This window comes from Carcharhinus amblyrhynchos, chromosome 4, assembly GCF_965287045.1.
Source record: "Carcharhinus amblyrhynchos chromosome 4, sCarAmb.v2.hapA, whole genome shotgun sequence".
Classification (NCBI taxonomy): domain Eukaryota; kingdom Metazoa; phylum Chordata; class Chondrichthyes; order Carcharhiniformes; family Carcharhinidae; genus Carcharhinus; species Carcharhinus amblyrhynchos.
In genome coordinates this window covers 72,592,295-72,619,065 of record NC_137327.1, presented here as the reverse complement: position 1 = coordinate 72,619,065, position 26,771 = coordinate 72,592,295, and the positions used below count along the sequence as shown (strand labels likewise).

At 43.8% G+C, this 26,771-nt stretch overlaps 1 protein-coding gene across 4 annotated transcripts in view; it reads left to right on the top strand.

Annotated features, from left to right (window-relative positions):
- Window positions 1-1,152: 1,152 nt before the first annotated feature.
- Window positions 1,153-26,771, top strand: part of trmt2b (tRNA methyltransferase 2B) — a 37,074-nt gene continuing 11,455 nt past the window's right edge. For 3 of the 4 annotated variants that reach the window (XM_080187346.1, XM_080187345.1, XM_080187344.1), the window contains exons 1-9: window positions 1,153-1,268; window positions 1,817-2,054; window positions 6,790-6,844; window positions 10,604-10,711; window positions 14,381-14,480; window positions 15,573-15,643; window positions 16,833-16,979; window positions 18,137-18,231; window positions 20,337-20,551. In XM_080187346.1, the coding sequence (XP_080043472.1) occupies window positions 1,825-2,054; window positions 6,790-6,844; window positions 10,604-10,711; window positions 14,381-14,480; window positions 15,573-15,643; window positions 16,833-16,979; window positions 18,137-18,231; window positions 20,337-20,551 (1,021 nt within the window). In that variant the 5' untranslated portion in view covers window positions 1,153-1,268; window positions 1,817-1,824. Of the gene's footprint in view, window positions 1,269-1,816; window positions 2,055-6,789; window positions 6,892-10,603; window positions 10,712-14,380; window positions 14,481-15,572; window positions 15,644-16,832; window positions 16,980-18,136; window positions 18,232-20,336; window positions 20,552-26,771 lie in introns of those variants that run through there. The other variant, XM_080187347.1, reaches the window with a different exon arrangement.

Here is a 26,771-nt window from a genome sequence, read left to right as displayed (position 1 = left end):
GTACAACAGAAGTGATCTCACCAATGCCTGTACAGTTGCAACAGCACCTCCCTACTTTTGCCTTCCTTATTACCTGCTGCCCCTGTATACTAACTTCTTTCAATTCATGCATGAGGATATCCAGATATCCTTGCACCAAAGTATTTTGAAGTTTCACTCCTTTGAGATGATAAGTTGCCTTTTTATTTCTCCAATCAAAATGCATACCCTTGCACTTATTCATGTTAAATTCCATCTGCCAAATTTTGGTCCACTCACCTAACCTATTCACATCCACTTGTAAATTTCTTACTTCCTCATTGCAACTTGCTTTTCCACGTATTTTGATGTTGTCTGCAAGCTTGGCTATAGTACATTCTATCCCTGCTTCCATGTCATCAATGTAGATTTTAAATAGTGGGGCCCGAGGATTGAACTCTATGGCATACCATTGCCTACAGCTTGCCAGTCAGAAAAAGGACCCATTTATCCCTAATCTTTGCTTTCTGTGGTTAGCCAATCCTCTATCCAAGTTAATATATTACCATCAAACCTATGTGATTTTACCTTGTGTATTAATCTTTTGCATGGCACCTTAACAAATGCCTTCTGGGGGTCCAGATAGACTGTATCAAAAGAACCATCATTCATCCACTTTCCTTGTTACACCTTTGAAAAATGGCAGCAAATTAATCAAATATTATTCAGCCTTCATTAAACCATGCTGACTCTTGCGGATTGCGTCTTGACTTTCCAAATGTCTCGTTACTAATTCCTTGACAATGGATTCCAACTGTTTCCTATCACTAGACTTTAAATTAGCCGGTCTACGGTTTCCTACTTTCGAACGGCCTTCTTCTGCACCATAGGGATTCTTTCTTCCTTTTTCAACAGGGGTCCATCATAATATTGTTTCTGAAAATAGACAATAAAGGTTTCAGCTTTTTTTAACGTATATTTAACAGTTTAACCAGTTGTAATTTCTTTTTTCCGAAACATTCGGAAGAAAAATCCTTCTGATAAAAAGTTGTCAGCTGGTGGATATCAGCGTCCATGGAGTGGTCAGCTACCCAGAGAGCCCTGCGGGCAAGAAAATCCTCGGTTAGCAGAGGAAGCAGTAATCCCACAATGCAGCAGACCGAGCCTGCGCAGGTGGGCCGCTTCCCTCGGGATTGTGGGTAGTGAAGGAGGAGGGAGAGAGGCTGTAGGAAATGAAGAAGGGGCGAAAGAGGGAGGTGGGAGAGAAGGAGAGCGAGGGCTTCGTTGTAGGGGAGAGGGGTACAAGTGAGGTGAGCGTAAACCCAGCCTGCCTCCCCCTTCACCCCATAGCTTGGTGTCTCCGCTCTTTCCCCCCCCCCCCCCCAACCCCGCCATCGCTCCCCCCCCCACCCGCCCCGCTCTGTCCCAAGATGAGCAGGTTAGGTGGATTAGCCATGGTAAATGTGTGTGGCTCTGAGGAAAGGTCTGGTTGGGATAGTCTTCCAGAGACTCTGTGTAGACTCGATAGGCCAAATGGCGTCTTCTGCATGGGAGGGATTCTATGTTTCTATGGATGTGATAGCCCAATGATGTCCACCTTCTGAGTGGTTGTTAAGTCAGTAATCCCCCACCACTGAAATCAACCACTTCAGTTACAACCAAAAGTTAACATGGAGTTTTCCTGCTTTCTGCCTTAGCTGCCAGCTGAATATACTCACTTAGCCATTCAGAAATATGGAGATTGATTTTGATTAAATGGCTGAGTAAATTAATACTATGACGATGTTAGGTCAAGAAAACTTTCTTCTGATATATGATGCTAAAACTTTCATCTAATGGATTTCCTCTCTTTCTATAGATGCGATTATGTCAGCTGCTTCTCTAAGTCGTCTGTTAGGGATTGTCCCCCAGTTGATAAGCCACCAAATCTTTTGGTTCCACACCTCCCAAAGATGCTGTAAAAATGTGACTTTTGGTCAAAACCTTGGTTCAACCACTGCAGCGAAACAAGAAATTGTGAAGAAGCACTCAGCAAAAAGGCGAAAATCTGGCAAAACTGCAGTGTTTCCCAGCACTAACATAACTTGGGAAGAAAGGTGACACTATGTAGTTATTATTCAAAAACTTATTCTTTTCTTAGATCTGTTCTTCCTTTCTTCATCCCTCCTCATTGATGGATCATTGTCCTCTGCCATCTCCGGTGTTGCTATTTAATGTTGACCAGATTGACTTGTCCCTTGCCTTGATGAGAATTCAGAAACCTTCTCTTTAAGATGATTCACTCAGGACTTGAAGTTAGTTTTGCAACTTCGTCATTTAATTTTTTTCCCAAATGTTCTGTTGTCACCACTTACAGGACTAGCTTTATATTCCACATGCATTCATTGAATTTAAACTCCACTAGCTCTGGTGGTGGGATTTGATTCCATGTCCCCAAGATATTAGTTTCAGCCTCTTGATTATTAGTCACTGTGCCACTGTCTGCTCTATAATGTTCCCATTCAGTGGGTGCATGTCTGAGTTTGTTCTGTGGATTGTTTGTCTCGTCTCCCACACATGGTGCACAAGGCAGACCTTTGTTTCCATATCAATGTTTTTCCTGGAACCGATCGCTGGTCTGTCGCCAGAGGGTTGAGTGGGACATCAAACATGACTGACTAGGAATGTCTCCCACTCTTACGACCTACCATTGGTATGTTGGAAGGATTTTGCAGGTTGGCATTTAAGGTGTTTGGCTGCATTATGAACACAGCTTCCTTGGCCATCAAGTCTAGGGCTTCATGGCCAAGGAAGTTCAAACCCAGAACTTCTGGTGCAGGGACACTAACACATTGTGCCACAAGACTTTAAGATAGATGGAAAGCCTTGGGGTGCAGAATTTTGCCAATTTCAACGAATTGACAGTGGCTTTGGGTGTGAGAAAGCTCACTGGCCTGTATGAGATCAAAGTCTTGACTTCAGCATTCTCAGCACTATGACCTAACCATCTGCGCAAACTGTGGCAAGATATGAAGGTGGGACAGCTGTGTTCAGGAAGATAACTTCCAGACCACTTCTGTAGAACCTCTACGGTGCATAAGAAGGCAATTTGGCTCATTGAGTCAGCGCTCGATAAGAGTATCTTATCCACCTTACCTTATCCCTATAACCCATCTATTTATCATGGCTAATCCACCTAACCTAGACATTTTGGACACTAAGGGGCCATTAAGTGTGGTCAACCCACCTAACCGGCATATTTTTGGATTATGGGAGGGCACCATAGCACCCAGCGGAAATCCACATGACATAAGGAGAAGGTACAAACTCCACACAATCACTCAGGGTTGGAATCAAACCTAGTCCTGGAGCTGTGAAGCAGCAGTGCTAAACACTGTGCCCCCATCTGAACATATTAAGCTGACAGCAATGCTGGAGCAGGAACTTGAAGCCTGGATTAGAAGTCTGAAGCTGCACTGACTGAGCTATCTGAGCTCCCGTTGCTCTGATGATAGGGAGCCATGCCAATTAGCTGTGTTTATTGGGAAATTGTGCTTAATGGGGTGAACAATGACTACTTGGGGAACAATGAAACACTTGCTTAATTTAATCCCAAATGAAGGCACTAAGTGTTCAGATTGCACAGAAGAAACAAAGCCTTGGTCTAGCCCTCATTATCTGCAGTTGAACTCATACTGTGTTCAACTGTAAATCTGATTCATTCCAGTTCCATAGAATTTTGATGGACGAAAGCTTGTTTTAATCATTTCAATTAGACAAAATTCCAGTGGATCAACCCTCTTTCCATTTACTCATTAGTCAGGCGACACAATGGCATGGTGGTTAGCACTATTGCCTCATCGCACCAGAGATCTGGGTTCGATTCCAGCTTTGGGTGACTGTATGGAGTTTGCATGTTCTCCCTGTATCTGGATGGGTTTCCTCCCACAGTCTACATATGTGCAGGTTAAGTGGATTGGCCATGCTAAATTTCCCTTTAGTGTCCCAAGATGATAGGTTAGATAAATGCATAAGGTTATAGGGATTATGGTGTGTGCCCGGGTAAGACACTGTTTTGGAGGATGCTGCAGACTTGATGGGCCAAATGGCCTCCTCCTGCACTGAAGAAATTCTGTGAACAGAATTCCAGTGGACCGGATTTCACATCATCTCATTCTTCCCATTATCTCAAAATCCTCCTCCAAATGTGACATTGCCTATTAACTCCTTGCATTCGTTATTCATTTGTGATCCTCAGCCGTAATTTATTCCACAGCTAAATATCACTGAGGTCCTAAGTAGATTACTTTCAGAAAATAATGGCTGGGTGATTTGAGTGCTGTGCTCAGTGTATTTTTGGGGAGCTATTTGGGGAGGATGATGAGAACATGATTGTGTAGCTGGGAAGAAGCACTGGAGCAAAGACCCACTATTTGGAAAGATAGAGTGTGAAGCTAAACTAGCTCTAAATATAAAAAATGACAGTAAAAGTTTTTACAAATATATAAAGAAGAGGAGACTGGTTAGAGTGAATGTTGGACCCTTGGTGGATGAGAGGGGGGATTTAGTGGTGGGCGATGAGGAAATGGCTGAGGCTTTAAATAAGTTTTTTTGCCTCAGTCTTCACGGAGGAGGACACGAATAGTTTGCCGGATATTAAAGATAGAAGGATGGGAGGAGATGAGGGCCTTAATGCGATTACTGTCACTAGAGAGGTAGTGCTTGATAGACTAACAGGACTGAAGGTAGGCAAGTTCCCGGGACCGGATGGAATGCATCCCAGGGTTCTGAAAGAAATGGCAGAGGTGATAGTGGATGTCTTAATAATTATTTGTCAAACTTCGCTGGACTCTGGGGAAGTGCCAGAAGATTGGACGACGGCTAATGTTACGCCACTGTTTGAAAAAGGTAGCAGACAAAAGGCAGGGAATTTTAGGCCGGTTAGTTTAACGTCTGTAGTTGGAAAAATGCTGGAATCCGTCATCAAAGAAGAAATAGTGAGGCACCTAGAAAAGAATGGTTTGATCGAGCAGACACAACACGGATTCGTTAAGGGGAAGTCGTGTTTGACAAATTTATTGGATTTCTATGAGGATGTGACTAGTGCGGTAGACAGAGGGGAACCGGTGGATGTGGTGTTTTTAGATTTCCAAAAGGCATTTGATAAGGTGCGTCACAAAAGGTTGCTACAGAAGGTTAGGGTGCATGGAGTTGGGGGTAAGGTGTTAGCGTCGATAGAGGATTGGCTGCCTAATAGGATGATGTGGGTATGCCGGCGTTGGACTGGCGTAAACACAGTAAAAAGTCTGACAACACCAGGTTTTAGTCCAAATAATTTTAGATCAAATAAATAGGTTGGACTAAAACCTGGTGTTGTCAGACTTTTTACTGTGCCTAATAGGAAGCAGAGAGTTGGTATCAGTGGGTGCTATTCTGGTTGGCAGTTGGTGACTAGTGGAGTGCCGCAGGGATCGGTGCTGGGGCCTCAACTTTTTACCATTTATATAGATGATCTGGAGGAGGGGGCTGAGTGTAGGGCGATGAAATTTGCTGATGACACGAAGATGAGTGGAAAAGCAAATTGCGTGGAGGGTGTGGAAAGTCTGCAGAGAGATCTGGATAGGCTGAGCGAGTGGGCGAGGACCTGGCAAATGGAGTATAATGTTAGTAAGTGTGAGGTTATCCACTTTGGTAGAAATAATAGTAGGAGGGATTATTATTTAAAAGGCGAAAAGCTGCAGCATGCTATGGTGCAGAGGGACCTGGGGGTCCTTGTGCACAAATCACAAAAACCCAGTCTGCAGGTGCACCAGGTGATCAAGAAGGCGAGTGGAATGTTGGCCTTTATAGCGAGGGGAGGTAGAATATAAAAGTAGGGAGGGTACTGGTGAGGCAGCAGCTGGAGTACTGTGTGCAGTGTTGGTCGCTGCACTTGCGGAAGGATATATTGGCCTTGGAGGGAGTGCAGAGAAGGATCACTAGGCTGATACCGGAGGTGAGGGGGTTAGCTTATGAAGAGAGACTAAATAGACTGGGTCTGTACTCATTGGAGTTTAGAAGGCTGAGGGGGGGATCTTATGGAGATGTATAAGATAATGAAGGGGATAGATAGGGTAGAGGTAGAGAGATTCTTCCCGCTTAGAACGGACAGCAGGACTAGAGGGCACAACCTCAAGATAAGGGGGGGGGCAGTTTAGATCAGAGTTGAGGAGGAACTTCTTCACTCAAAGGGTGGTGAATCTCTGTAATCCTCTGCCCGTTGAAGTGGTGGAGGTTGAATATATTTAAGTCACGGATAGATGGGTGTCTGATAGACAGGGGAATTAAGGGTTATGGGGAGAAAGCGGGAAAGTGGAACTGATCCACTTCAGATCAGCCATGATCTTATTGAATGGTGGGGCAGGGTCAGAGGGCTAGATGGCCTACTCCTGCTCCTATTTCTTATGTTCTTATGTGCATAAGACTGGGACAGGATTGTGTGAATGAAGCAGTTACTAAAATTTAATCTTTATTTAACTATAGTTCTTTCTAGACACTGTTGTGTGTTTCATTTGAGTGCAGCTGGGACTCGTTCTAAAGATAACTAGTTTCCCATTGTGACAGGTTCTTGTGCTGTGTTTCATACAAATTGTTTTGTCCTTCTTGTCTAGAAGACATTTGGAGGTAATGGTAACTTAACTCATCAGGTGGGAAACCTACTAGATTGGGAGAAAAGCTGATTTTACATTTCACCCAGTGTTATTCTTTAGTTGCTTCAATGGACTGGCTTTTCATCAGATCCTGTCAGCTTCCTGATGCACAGCTTAGGTTAAAAGTGACCCCATTTTGTCATTTCTTTTCTTTCTGTCTCAGGCTGGCTGATACCGTGACCCCTCTCTGGAGAATGAACTATGAGGAGCAGCTGCAGGTTTGTGAAAAGGCTGAAATGTCCACATAATCATATTCATGTGAATGGTAAGCACACCAAAGTTGAAGCAGCAAGCTGACAATTGCCCAAATCCTACTTCAGAGAAACTGTGGGTTGGAGAATTTGAACTACAGTAAACCCTGCCTCTGATAACCACTCCTTGCAACAATACCCCTTAATGGGTAATTATGTCTTCCATTTCTTGGTACGTTGCAGGGGAGAGTAGAAGATCACAATCCATTTGCTCTGGACTGTAACGTTTATTACTGTTTTAATGCAAAACAAATAATGTGCATGGCCATTGCAGAATCTTTTGATTTAGCTTATTATTGTCACATGTATTAGCATACAGTGAAAAGTATTGTTTCTTGCACACTACACAGACAAAGCATACTGTTCATAAAGAAGGAAACGAGAGTGTGCAGAATGTAGTGTTACATTCATAGCTAGGGTGTAGAGAAAGATCAACTTAATGCAAGGTAGATCCATTCAAAAGTAGCAGAGAAAAGGCTGTTCTTGAGTTGGTTGGTACATGACTTCAGACTTTTGTATCTTTTTCCAAATGGAAGAAGGTGGAAGAGAGAATGTCTGGGGTGCATGGGGTCCTTAATTATGCTGGCTGCTTTGCCGAGGCAGTGAGAAGTGTAGACAGAGTCAATGGATGGGAGGCTGGTTTACATGATGGATTGGACTACATTCGTGTCCTTTTGTAGTTCCTTGCAGTCTTGGGTAGGGCAAGAGCCATACCAAGCTGTGATACAACCAGAAAGAATGCTTTCTATGGTGCATCTGTAAAAGTTGGTGAGAGCCACAGCTGACATGCCAAATTTCCTTAGTCTTCTGAGAAAGTAGAGGCACTGATGGGCTTTCTTATCTATACTGCCAGCATGGTGGGAACCAGGACACATCGTTGGTGATCTGGACACCTAAAAACTTGAAGCTCTGGACCCTTTCTACTTTGTCCCCATTGGCGTAGACACGGGCATGTTCTCCTCTATGCTTCTTGAAGCCGATGACAATCTCTTCCGTTTTGTTGACATTCAGAGAGAAATCAATGTCGCCGCACCAGTTCACCAGACTTTTTTATCTCATTGGTGTACCCTGTCTCATCGTTGTTTGAGATTTGTCCCACGACGGTGGTGTTGTCAGCAAACTTGAAAATCAAATTGGAGGGGAATTTGGCCACACAGTCATGTGTGTATAAGGAGTATAGCAGGGAGCTGAGAACACAGCCTTGTGTGGCACCGTTGTTGAGGATGGTCGTGGCTGGCTGAGACCTATCCTGATATTAGAAAAATAGGGTAGTTATAACACAGGAGGCCATTTGGCCTTTTGTATCTGTGCCAGCTCTCTGTCAGAGCATCTTAAGAACATAAGAACATAAGAAATAGGAGCAGGAGTAGGCCATCTAGCCCTTCGAGCCTGCCCCGCCATTCAATAAGATCATGGCTGATCTGTTGTAGCTCAGTTCCACTTTCCCGCCCTCTCCCCATAACCCTTAATCCCCTCTCTTTTCAAGAACCCATCAACCCGCTTCTTAAAAATATTTAGCGAGGCAGCCTCCACCACTTCAACGGGCAGAGAATTTCAGAGATTCACCACCCTTTGAGTGAAGAAGTTCCTCCTCAACTCCGTTCTAAACCGCCTCCCCTTTATCTTGAGGCTGTGCCCCCTAGTCCTACTGTCTTTTTTGAGCGGGAAGAGTCTCTCCACCTCTATCCTATCCATCCCATTCATCATCTTATACGTCTCAATGAGATCTCCCCTCATTCTTCTAAACTCTAACGAGTACAAGCCTAGTTTATTCAGCCTCTCCTCATAGCTCAATCCCCTCAACTCCGGTATCAGCCTAGTAAACCTCCTCTGCACTCCCTCCAAGGCCAAAATATCCTTGCGCAGGTGCGGCGCCCAAAACTGCACACAGTACTCCAGCTGCGGCCTCACCAATGCCCTATACAGCTGCAGCAAGACCTCCCTACTTTTATATTCAATCCCCCTCGCTATGAAGGCCAGCATCCCATTTGCCTTCCTGACCACCTGCTGCACCTGCAAGCTGGGTTTTTGCGACTCATGCACAAGGACCCCGAGGTCCCTCTGCACCGTCGCCTGCTGCAGTTTTTCGCCCCGTAAGTAATAGTCCTTCCTACCATTCTTCCTACCAAAGTGGACCACCTCACACTTGCCAACATTAAATTCCATTTGCCATTTCCTGGCCCATTCGCCCAGCCTATCTAGATCCTTCTGCAGACACTCCACACCCTCCGCACAATTTGCCTTTCCCCCAATCTTGGTGTCATCAGCAAATTTCGACACCCTGCACTCGGTTCCCTCCTCCAGATCATACTTCCCTGTCATTCCCCATAGCACAACAAATATTTTTTCTTTGGGTAGAGATCTAATTCTGTTTTGAAAGCCATGGTTGAATGGGTCTCCACCACAGAGGCCAGTACATTCTTGCTTACTTGTTGTTTAAAAGAAAATTTTGATATCACCTTTGGTTCTTTTACCATTCACCTTGAATCTGTGTGCTAACATTCTCAATCATGCTGCCAAAGGAGACAACTTAATCCTATCTACTTCTGTCCACACCTTGAGATTTTGATTGCCTCTATCAAATCTCCTTTTCAAGTGCTGTAAGAAGAGTGGTCCCAAATTTGCCAGTCTGACCATATAACTGAAATACCTCATACTGAACCATTCCTATAAAATCTTTCTGCTTATCCTCTTTAATTCCTACTGAAAGTACTACTGTGCACTTCTCTGACTGAAATTTCATCTGCCTGGTATCTGCCCAATCCAACAGCTTGTCTGTGTCATCTTGAAGTCTGTCACTATTCTCCCCATAGTTCCAAGATTTGTGCCCTCCTCAAATTTTGAAATTGTGTGCTGAACACCCAAGTCTATGTAGGTCATTACATGTTGAGCAAAGAACGGGATTTTGTTTTGCCAATCCCTGGGGTACCCCCTGATAAACAATCAATAGTGAAATTAGCGTTTGCGATGAAGGTATTTTGGTAGCCTAGCTTTAACTTGCTGTGTTTCAGCTCATTGTTATGGGGGAAAAGAAATTAATGGGCTGAGGCTATTTTATCTTAAGAAGAGAAGGCTGTGGGATGACTTGATAGAGGTCTTTAAAATCTGAAATCTGGTTTGATAGGCCTTTCATGGGGAGATTTTTCCATCTTCAGGTGAGGCCAAAATTAGAGGCTGTCAATATCATATAGTCACTAATAAAGTCTTTTGGAAATTCAGGAGAAACCTCTTTGCCAAGAGAGTCTAGAATGTTAGAACTTGCTTCCACACAGAGTACTTAAGGTGAGTAGCATCCATGATTCAGGGAAAGCTATAAAGGTACATGAGTTACCTTTTCTGTACTATAAGTACTGTGTAAGTTGATATAACAATGGTGCATCCTAAGTGCCGGGGCAGGAATTTGTTTAGCCCCTTATGCTGCCATTGCCCCAGGTCGAAAGTTACTCCTCCAAAATGCTTTGACCACTTCTGACAGCAAGATCACATTAACTGGCTGTTTGGTAGAGGACGCCATGTTTAGTTTGATAACATACTGATTTCAGTCCTCTGATTATATCACTCAGGGAGTTGGCTACGGTCTTTGATTCTGTAGTATTCGTTGGAACTATAAAAAATGCTTGACTCAACATCTGATCACGTGATTTTGCAGTTTGGTTGCCATGCTTCATTGAATTTTAGAGGGCATGAAATTTATCATATCAACGTGGATTTTTTTTTCACTTCTAGATTAAATATGAAGCGCAGAAGAGGACGCTTGAATTTCTCACTACCAGCATCACCAATTGTTCTGGTACTGATGATGTCTGTTGCCCAATGCATTCAACTCTCCCCTCGGTCAGTATCTAACAGCATAGACTGAACCACTCAATACTACAGGGCAGGAAAAAAGAACAGAACTTACCTTTCTCTTCTTCAGGTATCATGCCCCAAGAGGGCATTAATAATCATGGACTTCCATTGGATTGGCCCATGATTATGCCTGGCAAAATACTGCAACGATTTTGCCTTTGTCTTCTGCAGTATGGTGGAGCAGGAAACACTCCCAATCTTACCATCTGCCATCAGGCATATTGGAAGAACTTACAGGCTGATAATCAACCTGTTTGGCCATGTTATGAGCAAAATGTCCTTGGCCATCCAAGTGTGCAGAGTTTCTGACCCAGAGGTAAGGACATTACACTGCACTATAAAACCTCTCCAGTTTTCCATTACAAAAAAAAGTATGTAAATATAGTTTAAATGGTCATTTGATAGTAGTAAGCATGAGTATTGCTGAAAAAGACGTGACAAAGCTTTTCTGTCTTACACTCATCAGGACATTTTGCCAGAATACCAATGTAAGTGAGAAAATAGTTTATCCTGTAGAGAAGGGAGTATTGATGGGTTGGCAAATGGACTCTGACTAGTAGAGGCATAGAACATAGAACATTGCCTTGGAGAATGCACCTGTCGATGGGGACTGATAGTTAACTGCTAAGTATTGTTTGAAAACTTTTTTCTAACCAGGCAGCTTAGAAACATAGAAACTAGAAGCAGGAATAGGCCATTTGGCCCTTTGAACTTGCTTCACCATTCATTTTGATCATGGCTGATCATGGAACTCAATATCCTGATCTCCCCTTACCCCCCCATATCCCTTTAGCCCAAGAACTACAACTAATTTCTTCTTGAAATTCCACAATGCTTGGCCTCAACCACTTTCTGTGATAGTGAATTCCGCACATTCTGCCACATTTGGGTGAAAAAATTTCTCTTCAAGTTTTAAAATGTTTATCCCCTATCTTCAAACTATGACCCCAAGTTCTGGGCTACCTGACCATTGGGAACATTTTTTCTGAATCTGCCATGTCTAATCTTGTTAGACTTTTATAAGTTTCTATGAGATTCCCTCTCAGTGAATGTAACCCTAACCGATTTAGCCTCTCCTCGTATGACAGACCTGCCATCCCAGGAATCAGCCTTTTAAACTTTGGCTGTACTCCTTCAAAGCAAGGACATCCTTCCTCAGGTAAGGACACCAAAACTGCGCACAATACTCCAGGTGTGGCCTCACCAACACACTATACAATTACAGCAAAACATCTCTATCCTTGTACTCATATCCTCTTGCTATGAAAGCCAACATACCATTTGCCGCCTTTGCTGCTTGTTGTACCTGCATGCTTGCTTTCAGCAACTGATGCACGAGGACACCAAGATGTCGCTGAGTATCCACCTCTCTCAATTTACAACCATCCAAGTAATAATTTGTCTTCCTATTATTGCTACCAAAGTGGATAACCTCACATTTATCCACATTATACAGCATCTGCCATGCATATGCCCACATACTCAGCCTGTCCAAATCACGCTGAAGCATCTTTCCACCCTCCTCACAACTCATCCTCTCACCAAACTTTGCTTCATCTGCAGATTTGGAGCTAACGCGTTCAGTTTCCTCTTCCAAATCATTAACATACGATGTGAACAGTTGGGATCCTAGGTCCCTGTGGAATCCCATAATCACTGACTGCCAATTGGAAAAACACCCATTTATGCAATTCTTTGCTTCCTATCTATTAACCAGTTTTCTATCCATCTGAAGACATTATCTGCAAATCGGTGTGCTTTAACTTTACATGGTAGTCGATTATGTGAGACCTTGTGGAAGTCTTTTGAAAGTCTAAATAAACCACATATACTGGCTCTCCTTGGTCAACTCTACTAGTGACATCCTCAAAGAATTCCGATAGATTTGTCAAGCATGATTTCCCTTTTGTAAATCCATGCTGACTTTGTCTGATTATACCACTGCCTTCTGAATGCTGCGTTATGAAATCCTTGACAATGAACTCTAGCAACCTTCCCAGCACCAACTCACTGATCTATAGTTCCCTGTTTTATCTCTATCTCCCTTTTTGAAAAGCAGGCTTACATTAGCTACCCTCCAATCTGTAGCAACCAGTCCTGAGTCCAAAGAATTTTGGAAAATAACTATCAATGGATCTACTGTTTTCAGGGCCACTTCCTTAAGTACTCTGGGATGAAGATTATCAAGACCTGGAGATTTATCCACTTCAATCCCATCAATTTCCCCAAAACCATTTTTCTACTAATGCTGATTTCCTTCAGCTCCTCACTAAAACTTGTTTCTCTCAGAACTTCAGCTTGAGCCCGATTAACCAAGGCATTGCCCAATAAATGGTTTTGTTTGTTCAATCTTTTGTCCAATGCTCCTGCCGCCAACAAACTGTTCCCCAGCAGAGTCGCTGCTTTTATATAGAACAAAAGTACTTCTGGGTGACTTGATAATTCCCATTACTACTTGTGGAGGGGCGGTTAGTTTCTTCTCAACTGCATTTAACTTGGGTTCCAAAGCCAATGGGCAACTATTTGAAATGGAGTCATTGTGCACGATGGGCACAAGCAAAATCCCTCAATCAAGAAATTGTTGAAAGAAAAATATTGGCCAGGATTATATTTTCAGCTCCTTTTTGAATGATAGATGTGATCCATTATGTCCATCTCAACAGATTGAACGTCTCCTCCAAGACTTGGTCTTGCAAGTGATGCTGCAGGCCATCAAAATTGTATTGAAGTATCAGCCTAGATAATATTCTTAAGCCAGAATTAGAAAGCACAGCTTTCTGATTCAGCAAGAATGCTACAAATTCAGCTAAGCTGCAAATGGGAAATGTGATCACAGGCTGCACAGGGAAATTTAATCTCATACTTTTAGTGGAAACAGGCTGTTCCGATGCTGGCATCCAGACGATATGATTCCAACCTCTCACCTCTGCAAGTAAAACAAGGGCAAAAGGCCCCCGTCCTAAATGTGCAGACAGTGTGACTTTTTAGCAGCAAGCTATGAGAGCAGCCACAAAGTCTGACAGATTTATTGGGGTGGCATGGTAGCACAGTGGCTAGCACTGCTGCTTCACAGCTCCAGGGTTTGATTCCCGGCTTGGGTCACTGTGTGGAGTTTGTACATTCTCCCTGTGTCTGCATGGGTTTCCTCCGGGTGCTCCGGTTTCCTCCCACAGTCTAAAGGTGTGCGAGTTAGGTTAATTGGCCATGCTAAATTGCCCCTTTGTGTCCCGGGATGCATAGGTTATAGGGATTCGTGGGTAAAGTATGTAGGGATATGGGGATAGGGCCTGGGTGGGATTGTGGTCAGTGCAGACTCGATGGGCTGAATGGCCTCTTTCTGCACTGTAGGGTTTCTATGATTCTGATTTATAATTTACAGATTAAAAATACAGTTCCTTGTGCCAATCAGTTGTGTTCGTGGTGGATTATTACAGAAGCCATACATACGTGCGAATGAACAGCATTATCAGGAAAGATACCTTGGCAATAGGCATTGAAAGGGTGATCTTCAGTGAATAAAATCACCCATTTTACTCTTATTTTCTGGCAGCTCTGAATGTTTGGACACTCACCATCATAAACTGGTGACTGCTGCAAGTATAAATCTCTTGGATACCTGAATTCTGTACACTGACCAATCCTTCCTCTTTGCAGCCAGTTACTGTTGGATATCGCAACAAGTCAACTTTCTCCGTGAACAGAGGGCCTGATGGCAATCCCAAAACGGTCGGGCATTACATTGGAACTGGTAAAGGTGAGCAGTGACTGTATTGTGCTGTGTTTGGCAATTTTATAATTGACTCGAACGTGCTTGAGGTTATGTTACCTGTAGTATCTAGTCCATTATTACCTTGACACTTCAGTGTCTAAAACTACAGGCAGGTACAACACTGAATCCTGTGAACAAGGGTGGCCAATTTTGGATCCAGTTCACCACATACTTTTGTATCCCATGGGTTTTTACTTTTCTGATCAGTTTACCATATGGGACCTTGTCAAATGCCTTACTAACATCCATGTAACATCCACTGCATGTCCCTCACAAATCCTCCTTGTTACTTCCTCAAAAAAATAAATTAAGTCAGGAAGACTTGACTTTACCTTAACAAAACTATGCTGATGATCCCTGATTAATCCTCACTTTACTAAGTGACGATCACCCTGGTCCTCAAAATTGATTCTAATAATTTGTTCACCGCTGAAGTCAGATTAACCAGCCTATAATTATTTAACCTATTCCTCGCACATGAGTTGTTAGCTTGGGGTTTCCTTGTGTTTTCTCCCACCTCTGATATGCACATGCTTTTGAAGGAGGCTGCTGTATTATTGGTTGTCCAGGTGTAGTGATCTTGGACAAGCTTTTCCCAGAAAATTGATAACAGAATTCCTCAGTGAAGCCTTCAGTGGTCCTTGCAGCATTTCCTTTGGCCATCATGTGAGTGTACCCCAGACTCAAAAGTCTCCATAGTTTATTTGTTTTGATAAGTGTCAGGTATTCTGGCTACATGAACAGCCGTGGCAGTTGTGATTGTCTCGTGTTGGTGTGATCTCTTCCTGCAATGTAGGAATTCTATGACATCTCTCTCATGCTCGCAAGCGCCCCGCATTGATGCATTCGCACGTGCCCAGCATGGACGCTGGGGTGCAGGCACCGGGATGCCAGGGTGATGGCTCCTGGGGCTAGCACCAGGACATCAGAGTGAGGGCTTCTGGGGCGGGCGCCAGGACGCTGGGGTGAGTGCCGGGGGCGGGCACCGAGGTGCAGGCTCCGGGGATGGTTGCCGGGTCAGATTTTGTATGATAATTTTACGAAGCACCCTGATATAGATGTTTCTGTTCCTTGCAGGGAGAAATATTGTTTGCATCCATTCAGACCACCTGGTGAACATGCCTGAGAAACACAAGCAAGTAGCCAGAGTAAGTTCCTATGACAACTTCAAGTCCCTTTCGATTGAAATATGCACTATTAGTGAGATGAATTTCTAAACTTAGAACTGACCGTTTGTCATTGGCCAATAGGAGGTAATGGCATAGTGGTAATGTCATTGGTCTAGTGGTCCAGAGGCCCAGGTTAATGTTCTGGGACACAGATTCAAATCTCACCATGAGAGCTGTTGGAATTTAAATTCAATTGATTAATAAGTCTCAAATTGAAAAGCTAGTCTTCGTAATGACAGCCCTAAATCATCAGTGATAATAAAAACTCCTTTAGGGAAGGGAATCTGCTGTCCTTACCTGATCTCTGGTGAGAGTCCAGACCCACAATATTGTGGCTACCTTGGAAATGATCTGTCAAGCCATTCTGTTGTACCAAACCACTCCCAAAAAGTACCAACAGATTGTGATGATTCAATACGGTGGCTCATCACCCCCTGAAGGGAAATTAGAGATCCGTCAGTGATGCTTACAACCCATTGAAAGGATTTTATTTGTCAGAGTAAAGCCAAGGCAGATCAGAAGGATCTCGTGTTCAGCCCCTGATTTGCAGCAAATAAACTGACTGCAGCCAATGTGGCAGTAGAATTCACCTTGGCATAGCTAAAGTGGACAGGGTTTCTGTGCCCAAATTACCCATGTCAGAGGAATGTCTGCAGTCACAGGTCTCGGTGAGGTTTACGAGTGATCAGCTTTCGACCTTGACACTGGAGACCACTGTCACTCCTCTGGTGAATCAGGAAGTGGCCCATTCTTGACTTTATATAAAACTGTCAGAGTAGTCGTAAGCCCATGGCAAGACATGACCTTTTTGCCTGCATTGCTGTCTGGAATATTCTTGATCCAAACCCTCCCTGTCTTGTGGTTTCCAAAAGAAGTCACGATTTCTGATTTTTGTCCATTCCCACGTGCCTCACTAATAGTTGAGAACTAAAAGGTGAGTTGTTGCTACCTTTAGCTTATTTATTGAGCAGGTTTGGTCGAATTCAATGAATGTGATGAGTTCAATATTTAGATGTTCCATTGGGGAGGGAATTGTAGTTCAAGGAGGAAGATGTGTTCTTGTAGAATTTTATTTGTTTGATTTTTATAGGAGGAAGGGAGGAAGAAAACTTGGTTAGAAAAGTGTTGCTGTTTTAATTGATTTTTACTCTTTTTCACCACCTCATAGGATTATGAGCAGTTTATCCGGCATTCTCCACTGGACCCCTGCATCCTATTTCACGAAGGAGGACACTGGCGGGAAATCACAATCCGCACAAACAGGAGGGGGGATACAATGGCCATTGTCTACTTCCATCCTCAGAACCTGGTGAAGGTACTGTTATGCCAGATTTGATTTCTTTCTGAGAGCAACAGCAGTTGCATTGGTTAAATCTGATCATTTATGCATACCGCACATTGCAGACTCCCTCATGCAGCAGAATGTAATTTCCCAGGTGTAGTTTGGCACCAACAGACACTATTGTAGGACATTATCATCTAATACCCTGTGACTACCAGAGCCAACTTTTCATTTCTTCTCTCTGTAAGGAGATACTTATGAAAATAAAGATAAAAATTGCATTATCACATCAAGCCATCCTAAACTGCTTTGCAACCGGTAAAATGCTTTTTGAAGTGTAGCCTTTTGTTTTTGCAGAAAGACAATAGCTGTTTTGGACAAAGTGGGGCCCATAAACAGCAATGTGATAGTGTTCATATCTCTTCTAGTGAAGTTGGTTGAGGGGTAAATACCAAGCAGGAAAAGAGGAATATTTTCTTTGAATGGTGCAGGACATTTTTTTACACCATCCTGAAAGCGATCAGTTCATGAAGGGCACATTGAAGAACTCCCTCAGCACTGCATTTGATTGTCAGCTTGGATTTTGTGCTCCAGTCTCAGAGGGTGGGGTTTGAACCTAGACGTTCTGATGAAGGTATGGGTAATACCATTGACAGCCTGATCTGTACCTCAGCCTGAGGCATTTCCAACAATATAGTAATTGTTTTCTATTGAACTATTTTTACAGTTTGTGCAATTCATATTGGGCATGATGTTTCTGCATTTTCCGTTTGGAAATTTGATCTGGCTTTTATTCAAACTAGCTGTAGTGCAACACGTGAACTAATGATGAATCAGAAAGTGGCCCATTCTTGACTTTATATAAAACTGTCAGAGTAATAGTAAGCCCATGGAAAGACATGACCTTTTTGCCTGTATTGCTGTCTGCAATACTCTTGATCCAAACTCTCCCTCTCTTGTGGTTTCTAAGAGAAGTCACAATTTCTGATTTTTGTCCATTCCCATGTACCTAACTAATGATTGAGAACTAAAAGGTGAGTTGTTGCTATCTTTAGCTTATTTATTGAGCAGGTTTGGTCAAATTCAATTAATGTGATGAGTTCAATATTTAGATGTTCCATTGGGGAAAGAATTATGGATCAAGGAGGAAGATGTGTTCTTGTAGAACTTTATTTGTTTGATTTTTACAGGAGGAAATTAGCAAACATCAAAAATCACTGGTGGAATATTTTACCATTGGACCGGGAGCTGCATGTGAATTGACCTCCCTATACTTTCAAGAGAGGTACTTGTTCTATCTTAAAAACATAAGAACATAAGAAAATAGGAGCAGGAGTAGGCCATCTAGCCCTTCGAGCCTGCCCCGCCATTCAATAAGATCATGGCTGATCTGTCGTGGCTCAGTTCCACATTCCCGCCCTCTCCCCATAACCCTTAATCCCCTCTCTTATCAAAAACCCATGAACCCGCGTCTTAAAAGTATTTAGCGAGGTAGCCTCCACCACTTCAACGGGCAGGGAATTCCAGAGATTCACCACCCTTTGAAGAAGTTCCTCCTCAACTCCATTCTAAACCGCCCCCCCCCTTATCTTGGGGCTGTGCCCCCTAGTCCTATTATCCTTTCTGAGCGGGAAGAGTCTCTCCACCTCTATCCTATCCATCCCATTCATCATCTTATACGTCTCAATGAGATCTCCCCTCATTCTTCTAAACTCTAACGAGTACAAGCCTAGTTTATTCAGCCTCTCCTCATAGCTCAAGCCCCTCAACTCCGGCATCAGCCTAGTAAACCTCCTCTGCACTCCCTCCAAGGCCAAAATATCCTTGCGTAAGTACGGCACCCAAAACTGCACACAGTACTCCAGCTGCGGCCTCACCAATGCCCTATACAGCTGCAGCAAGACCTCCCTACTTTTATATTCAATCCCCCTCGCTATGAAGGCCAGCATCCCATTCGCCTTCCTGATCACCTGCTGCACCTGCAAGCTGGGTTTTTGCGACTCGTGCACAAGGACCCTGAGGTCCCTCTGCACCGTCACCTGCTGCAGTTTTTCGCCACCTTAATATTGCTAATGCTGATAAGCTGCTTGTTCTCAAGTTTAACTTTTGACTAGAGTTCCAACTGATCATTAAACGACTTTTCTTCGTTATCAATCTACTCAGTGATGTCACAAGTCCTGTCAGCCCAGTTCTGGGTAGACATGAAACAGAGCAACCTGAAGTCTCAGAACAACTCTTGTTGGAAGTTGCGACAATTACAGCTGTTGTGGGAGATCATGTTGTGCTGAGTCATTAGGACCACCCAGCCATCCCAGTAAAATTATTGTACGGTCAGGGTTGGCAAAAAAAAAATCTGTTTAAGAATTAAACTGAAGTTTCCAAGGATCTGATCATTCACTGTAAAGAAGTTGTAATCATGTGCAGACTCGATGGGCTGAAAGGCCTTTTTCTGTACTGTAGGATTCTATGTTGTGCTCACATGGTGAGTGAGATACCTGCGCATTACATTGGTCTGAACTGTAAATGTGGATTGTAAAGTTGGGTTAACATTTTGCAGTTTCATTCAATTGCAGCTGGAGAGTGGGGAAAAAATTTCATTGAGTTTTATCTTCTGCAGGATTTATCAATGGTAGTTGTCACCTCAGCAAACTAAGCTATAGTCAAGGATGAGATATCTTTGAAGTATGGACACCTCTTATAATGTGATAAGATCAACAAAAGATGTTGCAAGGAACCGCCTATTACTTTTGCTAAACTCAGTAGCAATGTGCCTAACCCTTCATTTTCCCAACTTCCTGTTACATTATTCTTGCTTTTATCCTTTAGCTAAAAGGCTATTGCATCAGTCAATCTCCATGATCTTTACCATTAGCTCAGCATACCAAACACTAGTGGTCTTGTGGCACTGGGGTATAAAGGAGAGTTGGTGAAAAGGCTACAGTGGAGCCTAGGACAAAACATAACTGCCTTGCCTTCTTGCATGTACAGAATAGGTAAACATACAGTTGTCAAACACGTAAATGTATCTATAAGTGGGGCAGGCTTATGCTTTAATCAGAAAACTATGTTGAGAGTTGGTACCTAGGCAATATAGCAGCTAATCTACACATAGCAAAACCCTGTATACACTAGTGAGATAAGCTCCTTTTAATGATGATAGATTAGAGAGAGATTTTGGTCCAGACGCTGAATTGGACCATGGTATGTTTCAAACCACCTGAGATAGTGGACAAGACCTCAGTTCAATGCCTCGTTTAAAAGCCAGTAATTGCAATTGTCACTGATTTATAGAGAAAATAGGTTTGGGGGCATCATACCTTTCTTAATCCTTGTCTCCTTTTTCTCTAATGTGTAGATTCTTTTTGTAATGATGTGTGTTTTCACTGATAGCACAATGACCCGCTGTCTCCACGAGGAGTCACCCTATCAGCTCCTCTATGGCGTTCCCTATATCTTTGAGGAAGTATTGGGCCTGACCTTCCGAATCTCTCCAGATGCCTTCTTCCAAGTGAATACTGGAGGAGCAGAGGTCCTTTATCAAACTGTTTGTGATCTGATCAGGGCAGATATTGACTCTGTAGTGCTCGATGTCTGCTGTGGTACAGGTATGTGAGATTATGGCGTGTCAAGATGTTGGACAATGACAGAAAAGTACTATATTTTTCCTGTTTGTTTCATCTCTCACCTCTTGAGGTGCCCTACTATCTTTGGTTAGGAAAAGGATGGTGGCTCTTAATGGACGGACAATAATACTCTGCTTTTGTCCTATCAAGGAGTGGTTGACCTATGTGAAAGTTCTAATCTATTCCTTTCTCTAGCCATCTGATCAAAGTTGATGAATCTGACCCTCATGGAAGTGATATGTTGTCTGAGGCCCACTTGCCATATCCAGTCTCAGCAATTGTTTCATGTTGGAGTGCCCAGTATTGTTTTTTCTCTCGAGTCCTTTCTCTTCCAAAAGGGCTGAACATCAATGTGGGTCATTGGTGAGGTCTCCACTGCCAAACCTGGCCCTGCGCTCGCGTAGAATTCACATCCCATACTGTTGAAGTGGAAATTTTCCTGCTTGACTGTGGTAGAAAGACTCAACAAAGTTCGTTCCAACAAAATAACTTGCCTTTATTTCGAAAGACTGCATGCAGTATTGGCAAAAGCTGAGTTCAGAGAGCCGTCGTTATGACTTGCTAATTCTTCCTCAAGCCCGCGCTTACATTAAGAATCAGTTCAGTATTTATACATAATTGTTATCAGTTTGTGTGACCAGAGCTTATTCAAAAATTCGATCAATAATAGCGACATAAGCAATGTCATAAACAATGGTACAACTTGCTGACCTCCTAAAACTCTGTCTCATCAGTCATACCTTCATCTTGTCCTTTGAAAGAACAGAAGAAGGTCGGTGATGCCTTCATCCCTGACCTTATCTTACTCATATAGCCCTAGGTTATGCGGAGTCAGTCTTATCAGGTCTTGACCTTCTCCAGTCTTACTCATGTCTTAGGTTTTGCGGAGTCAGTTTTCCTTATTTTGTACCAAATACTTGACCAATTTTCCCATCATGCCACTACTTCATTCATACAACTTCACAACACGACAGGCAATGTCACATATAGTCCAGCATGACACTGGACAGTGACTAGGGTTGTGAATCCTGGATGATATTTTGCCCACTCCTGATGAAGGAGCTCCAAAAGCTCATGAGTCCAAATAAATCTGTTGGACTTTAACCTGGTGTTGTGAGGCTTCTTGCTGTGCCCATCCAGTACAATGCTGGCATCTCCACATCATGATGTGTTTTCCTGTAGCAATATGGAGAGCAATTGGCCCAGACGCACTGCAGAGTTCAAAGATGCAAAAGCGTGACCCTCATTTATATTTTGGTGTGGCATTTGGCCACTAAGATATCCTTTGAAAATATTCTGATTTTGTAATTGATTTACAAATCTTGTTTTGGACACTATGATAAACTGCTATTTTCTATTAATTCTGATTATTATTGATTGAGGTTGTCTGTCAAAACTTGATTTGTTTAAAAAAAGTGACTATTACCACCTAAATGGAACTAAAATACAACATTTTTAGACTCTGAGATGTTTTCATCTTCCTCTGATTGTCCCACATTATAACTGTTCCTAACTGAGAAGCAGCCTGTTCTCAGGCCTTGGAATGTCAGTCTTGTTCTGAAATTAGCCCAAGAACAGGCCAGACTGACTTGCCTTCTAGGTTCTTCCCTTCTTGAGAGAGAGAGCAATATTCAGCAACCCCCTATCTGTCAGCCTGGCTGAGGGTGAAGCTACTTGCCATGGGGAAGCATGAGTGAAAAGTGCTGTCCTGCCATAAACTGGCAAATGGTATTGGAATTATGACCTTGTTCTTCAGTTTTCTGCCTGAAGGCGGGTCTTCAGTGCCACGAGCTGCCCACAAGTGGAGAAAGGACGCAGGTTCCAAATCCACCCTGACCGGAACAGGGATTGACTCAAGTTGTTGGGACCACTTGGATCCACATCAGCCGTCAAACCAACTAAGCCAACAGGTTCCCTAAGGAGTCCAAATGGTAGGGGGCTCCAATTTTTGTTTCATCTCAAAGCTGACCACGAATCTGTCCCACTCCTGTCACTTGCAGTTGGTGTGCATTGGAAGGATTTACAAACATAGAACACTACAGCACAGTACAGGCCCTTCAGCCCTCAATGTTGTGCCGAGCTATATCCAATCCCAAGATCAAGCTATCCCACTCCCTGTAATTCTGGTCTGCTCCATGTGGATATCCAATAACTGCTTGAAAGTACCTAAAGTGTCTGACTCCACTATCACAGCAAGTTGATACTTAAACTGTTTGGCCGAGTTACGAACACATCTTGGCATTCAAGTTCCGGAGTGGGATTTGAACCTGGAGCTTCCGGCTTAGAGGCAGGAGCACTACCCACTGCATCATAAGACATCCCAATTCTGACCTAGTATTGCACAAATCAATAATTTGGTTTGTTTGGATTATATCATAGCGTTTTTGGCCACAGGATTTTTAATAAAATAATTTACATTTAAAATTAAATGCATTGGTTCTGAAATTAAGAATTCTCCCAGTCGCGCACTCTAACTTTGTTGAAAGACAGACCTTTCAGACAAATGGTGTGAACAGCTCCATGGTTTTGCTTTCTGGTGAATTACAGTAGAGACAAGTTTGAAGCTGATAGTTTCAGTAAAAGACAAGGTAATGTGAGGTATGTGAAAGACCTTGCATTACAGTTCTTAAATTGAGTAGCATCGATTTTCCCAACTTTGTGCTATGTAGTTCCCACTTTTATCTCTTAGCTACAAGGTTATTGCATCATACAGTCTCCATGACCTTTACCCTGCTTTCTATTAATTACCATTAAATAAGACTTAGTATCATAGAATTCATGCAGTGCAGAAGGAAGCCATTCAGCCCATTGAGCCTGCACCGACAACAATCCCAGCCAGGCCTTATCCTTGTGACCCCACATATTTATCCTGCTAATCCCCTAACACTAAAGGGCAATTTTTTTTTACCATGGCCAATCAACCTAACCCGCATGTCTTTTGGACCGTGGGAGGAAACCAGAGCACCCTGAGGAAACCCATGCAGACACGAGAACGTGCAGAATCCACACAGATAGTTGAACATAAGAACGTAAGAAGTGGGAGCAGGAGTAGGCCATCTAGCCCTTCGAGCCTGCCCCGCCATTCAATAAGATCATGGCTGATCTGAAGTGGCTCAGTTCCACTTGCCCGCTTTCTCCCCATAACCCTTAATTCCCTTGCCTACCAAAAACCTATCTACCCGTGACTTAAATATATTTAGCGAGGTAGCCTCCACCACATCAACGGGCAGAGAATTCCAGAGATTCACCACCCTTTGAGTGAAGAAGTTCCTCCTCAACTCCGTTCTAAACCGCCCCCCCTTTATCTTGAGGCTGTGCCCCCTAGTCCTACTGTCTTTTTTGAGCGGGAAGAGTCTCTCCACCTCTATCCTATCCATCCCATTCATCATCTTATACGTCTCAATGAGATCTCCCCTCATTCTTCTAAACTCTAACGAGTACAAGCCTAGTTTATTCAACCTCTCCTCATAGCTCAACCCCCTCAACTCCGGTATCAGCCTAGTAAACCTCCTCTGCACTCCCTCCAAGGCCAAAATATCTTTGCGCAGGTGCGGCGCCCAAAACTGCACACAGTACTCCAGCTGCGGCCTCACCAATGCCCTATACAGCTGCAGCAAGACCTCCCTACTTTTATATTCAATCCCCCTCGCTATGAAGGCCAGCATCCCATTCGCCTTCCTGACCACCTGCTGCACCTGCAAGCTGGGTTTTTGCGACTCATGCACAAGGACCCTGAGGTCCCTCTGCACCGTCGCCTGCTGCAGTTTTTCGCCACGTAAGTAATAGTCCTTCCTACCATTATTCCCACCAAAGTGGACCACCTCACACTTGCCAACATTAAATTCCATTTGCCATTTCCTGGCCCATTCGCCCAGCCTATCTAGATCCTTCTGCAGACTCTCCACACCCTCTGCACAATTTGCCGTTCCCCCAATCTTGGTGTCATCAGCAAATTTCGACACCCTACACTCGGTTCCCTCCTCCAGATCATCTATATAAATGGTAAAAAGCTGAGGCCCCAGCACCGACCCCTTGGGCACTCCACTAGTCACCATCCGCCAATCCGAATAGCACCCGTTGACCCCCACTCTCTGCCTCCTATTTGACAACCAATCCTCTATCCACGCTAACACCCTACCCCCAACTCCATGTCCCTCGACCTTCTGCAATAACCTGTTGTGAGGTACTTTGTCAAACCCTAAAAACCCTAACACTTCCTCCCTCGTAATGGATATTTCCTTCAAATGATCTACAGCTCCCTCCAAGACATTACAAGACACCAAACCCCTCTCCTTTGTGAATACCGACGCAAAGTATTCATTCAGGATCTCCCCCATTCCCTCAGACTCGAAGCATAGCTCCCCTCCTTTGTCCCTAAGAGGACCAATTTTCCCTCTAACCTCTCTCTTGTTCCTAATATAAGAGTAAAATGCCTTTGGATTACCCTTAATCCTATCAGCCAAAGCCATTTCATGCCCCCTTTTTGCCCTTCTAACTTTTAAGCTCCCTCCTACTCTCTCTATATTCCTCCAGCGCTCTCTCGGTTCCCAGTTGTTTTGACCTAATATATGCCGCCCTCTTCTTCCTGACCAAGTCTTCAATATCCCCTGTGATCCATGGCTGTCTAATCCTGCCTTTCCCATCCTTCCTCTTTACTGGCACATGCCTTTCCTGCAACATTATCAGTTTGTCCTTGAAAGCCTCCCACTTGCCAACTGTGGACTTGCCTGCTAACAACCCCTCCCAATCAGTATCATTCAGCTCCTTCCTAATCCGGCTATAGCTCGCCTTCCCCCAGTTCAGCACCCTCCCCTTCGGACGGCACTCATCCCTTTCCATTTTTACCCTAAAGTAGACAGACTTGTGGTCACTGTTAGCCACATGTTTGCCTACTGCAATCTCAACCACCTGCCCCGGCTCGTTACCCAACACTAAATCCAGTATAGCCCCCTCCCTAGTCGGGCTAGTTACGTACTGCTCCAAGGACCCTTCCAACACACATTTTACAAATTCCTCCCCATCAGTACCCCCAGCTCTAGGCACCTTCCAATCCACTCCAGGAAGATTAAAGTCACCCACTACATCCACCCTATTCTTTCTGCACCTATCTAAAATGTCTCTACAAATACCTTCCTCCACTGCCCTCGGGCTGTTGGGTGGCCTATAGTATACCCCTAGCATCATAATTTCTCCCTTTCTATTCCTCAATTCCACCCACAGCGGCCAAAATATCCTTGCGCAAGTGTGGCGACCAAAACTGCACACACTACTCCAGCTGCGGCCTCACCAGTACCCTGTACAGTCGCAGCAAGACCTCCCTGCTTTTATATTCTATCCCCCTCGCTATAAAGGCCAACATCCCATTCGCCTTCTTGATCACCTGGTGCACCTGCAGACTGGGTTTTTGCGACTCATGCACAAGGACCCCCAGGTCCCTCTGCACGGTAGCATGCTGCAGCTTTTCGCCCTTTAAATAGTAATCCCCCCTACTATTATTCCTGCCAAAGTGGATAACCTCACACTTGCTAACATTGTACTCCATCTGCCAGGTCCTCGCCCACTCGCTCAGCCTATCTAGATCCCTCTGCGGACTTTCCACACCCTCCGCACAATTTGCTTTTCCACTCATCTTCATGTCATCAGCAAATTTCGACACCCTACACTCAGCCCCCTCCCCCAGAACATCTGTATAAATGGTAAATAGCTGAGGCCCCAGCACCGATCCCTGCGGCACTCCACTAGTCACCAACCGCCAATCAGAATAGCACCCATTGATACCAACTCTCTGCCTCCTATTAGACAGCCAATCCTCTATCCACGCTAACACCTTACCCCCAACCCCATACCCCCTAATCTTCTGAAGCAACCTTTTGTGCAGCACCTTATCAAATGCCTTTTGAAAATCGAGAAACACCACATCCACCGATTCCCCTCTGTCTACCGCACTAGTCACATTCTCATAGAATTCCAATAAATTTGTCAAACACGACTTCCCCTTAACGAATCCGTGCTGCGTCTGCTCTATCAAACAATTCTTCTCTAGGTGCCTTGCTATTTCTTCTTTGATGACGGATCCCAGCATTTTTCCAACAACAGACGTTAAACTAACCGGCCTATAATTCCCTGCCTTTTGCCTGCTACCTTTATTAAACAACGGCATAACATTAGCTGTTATCCAATTTTCCGGCACTTCCCCGGAATC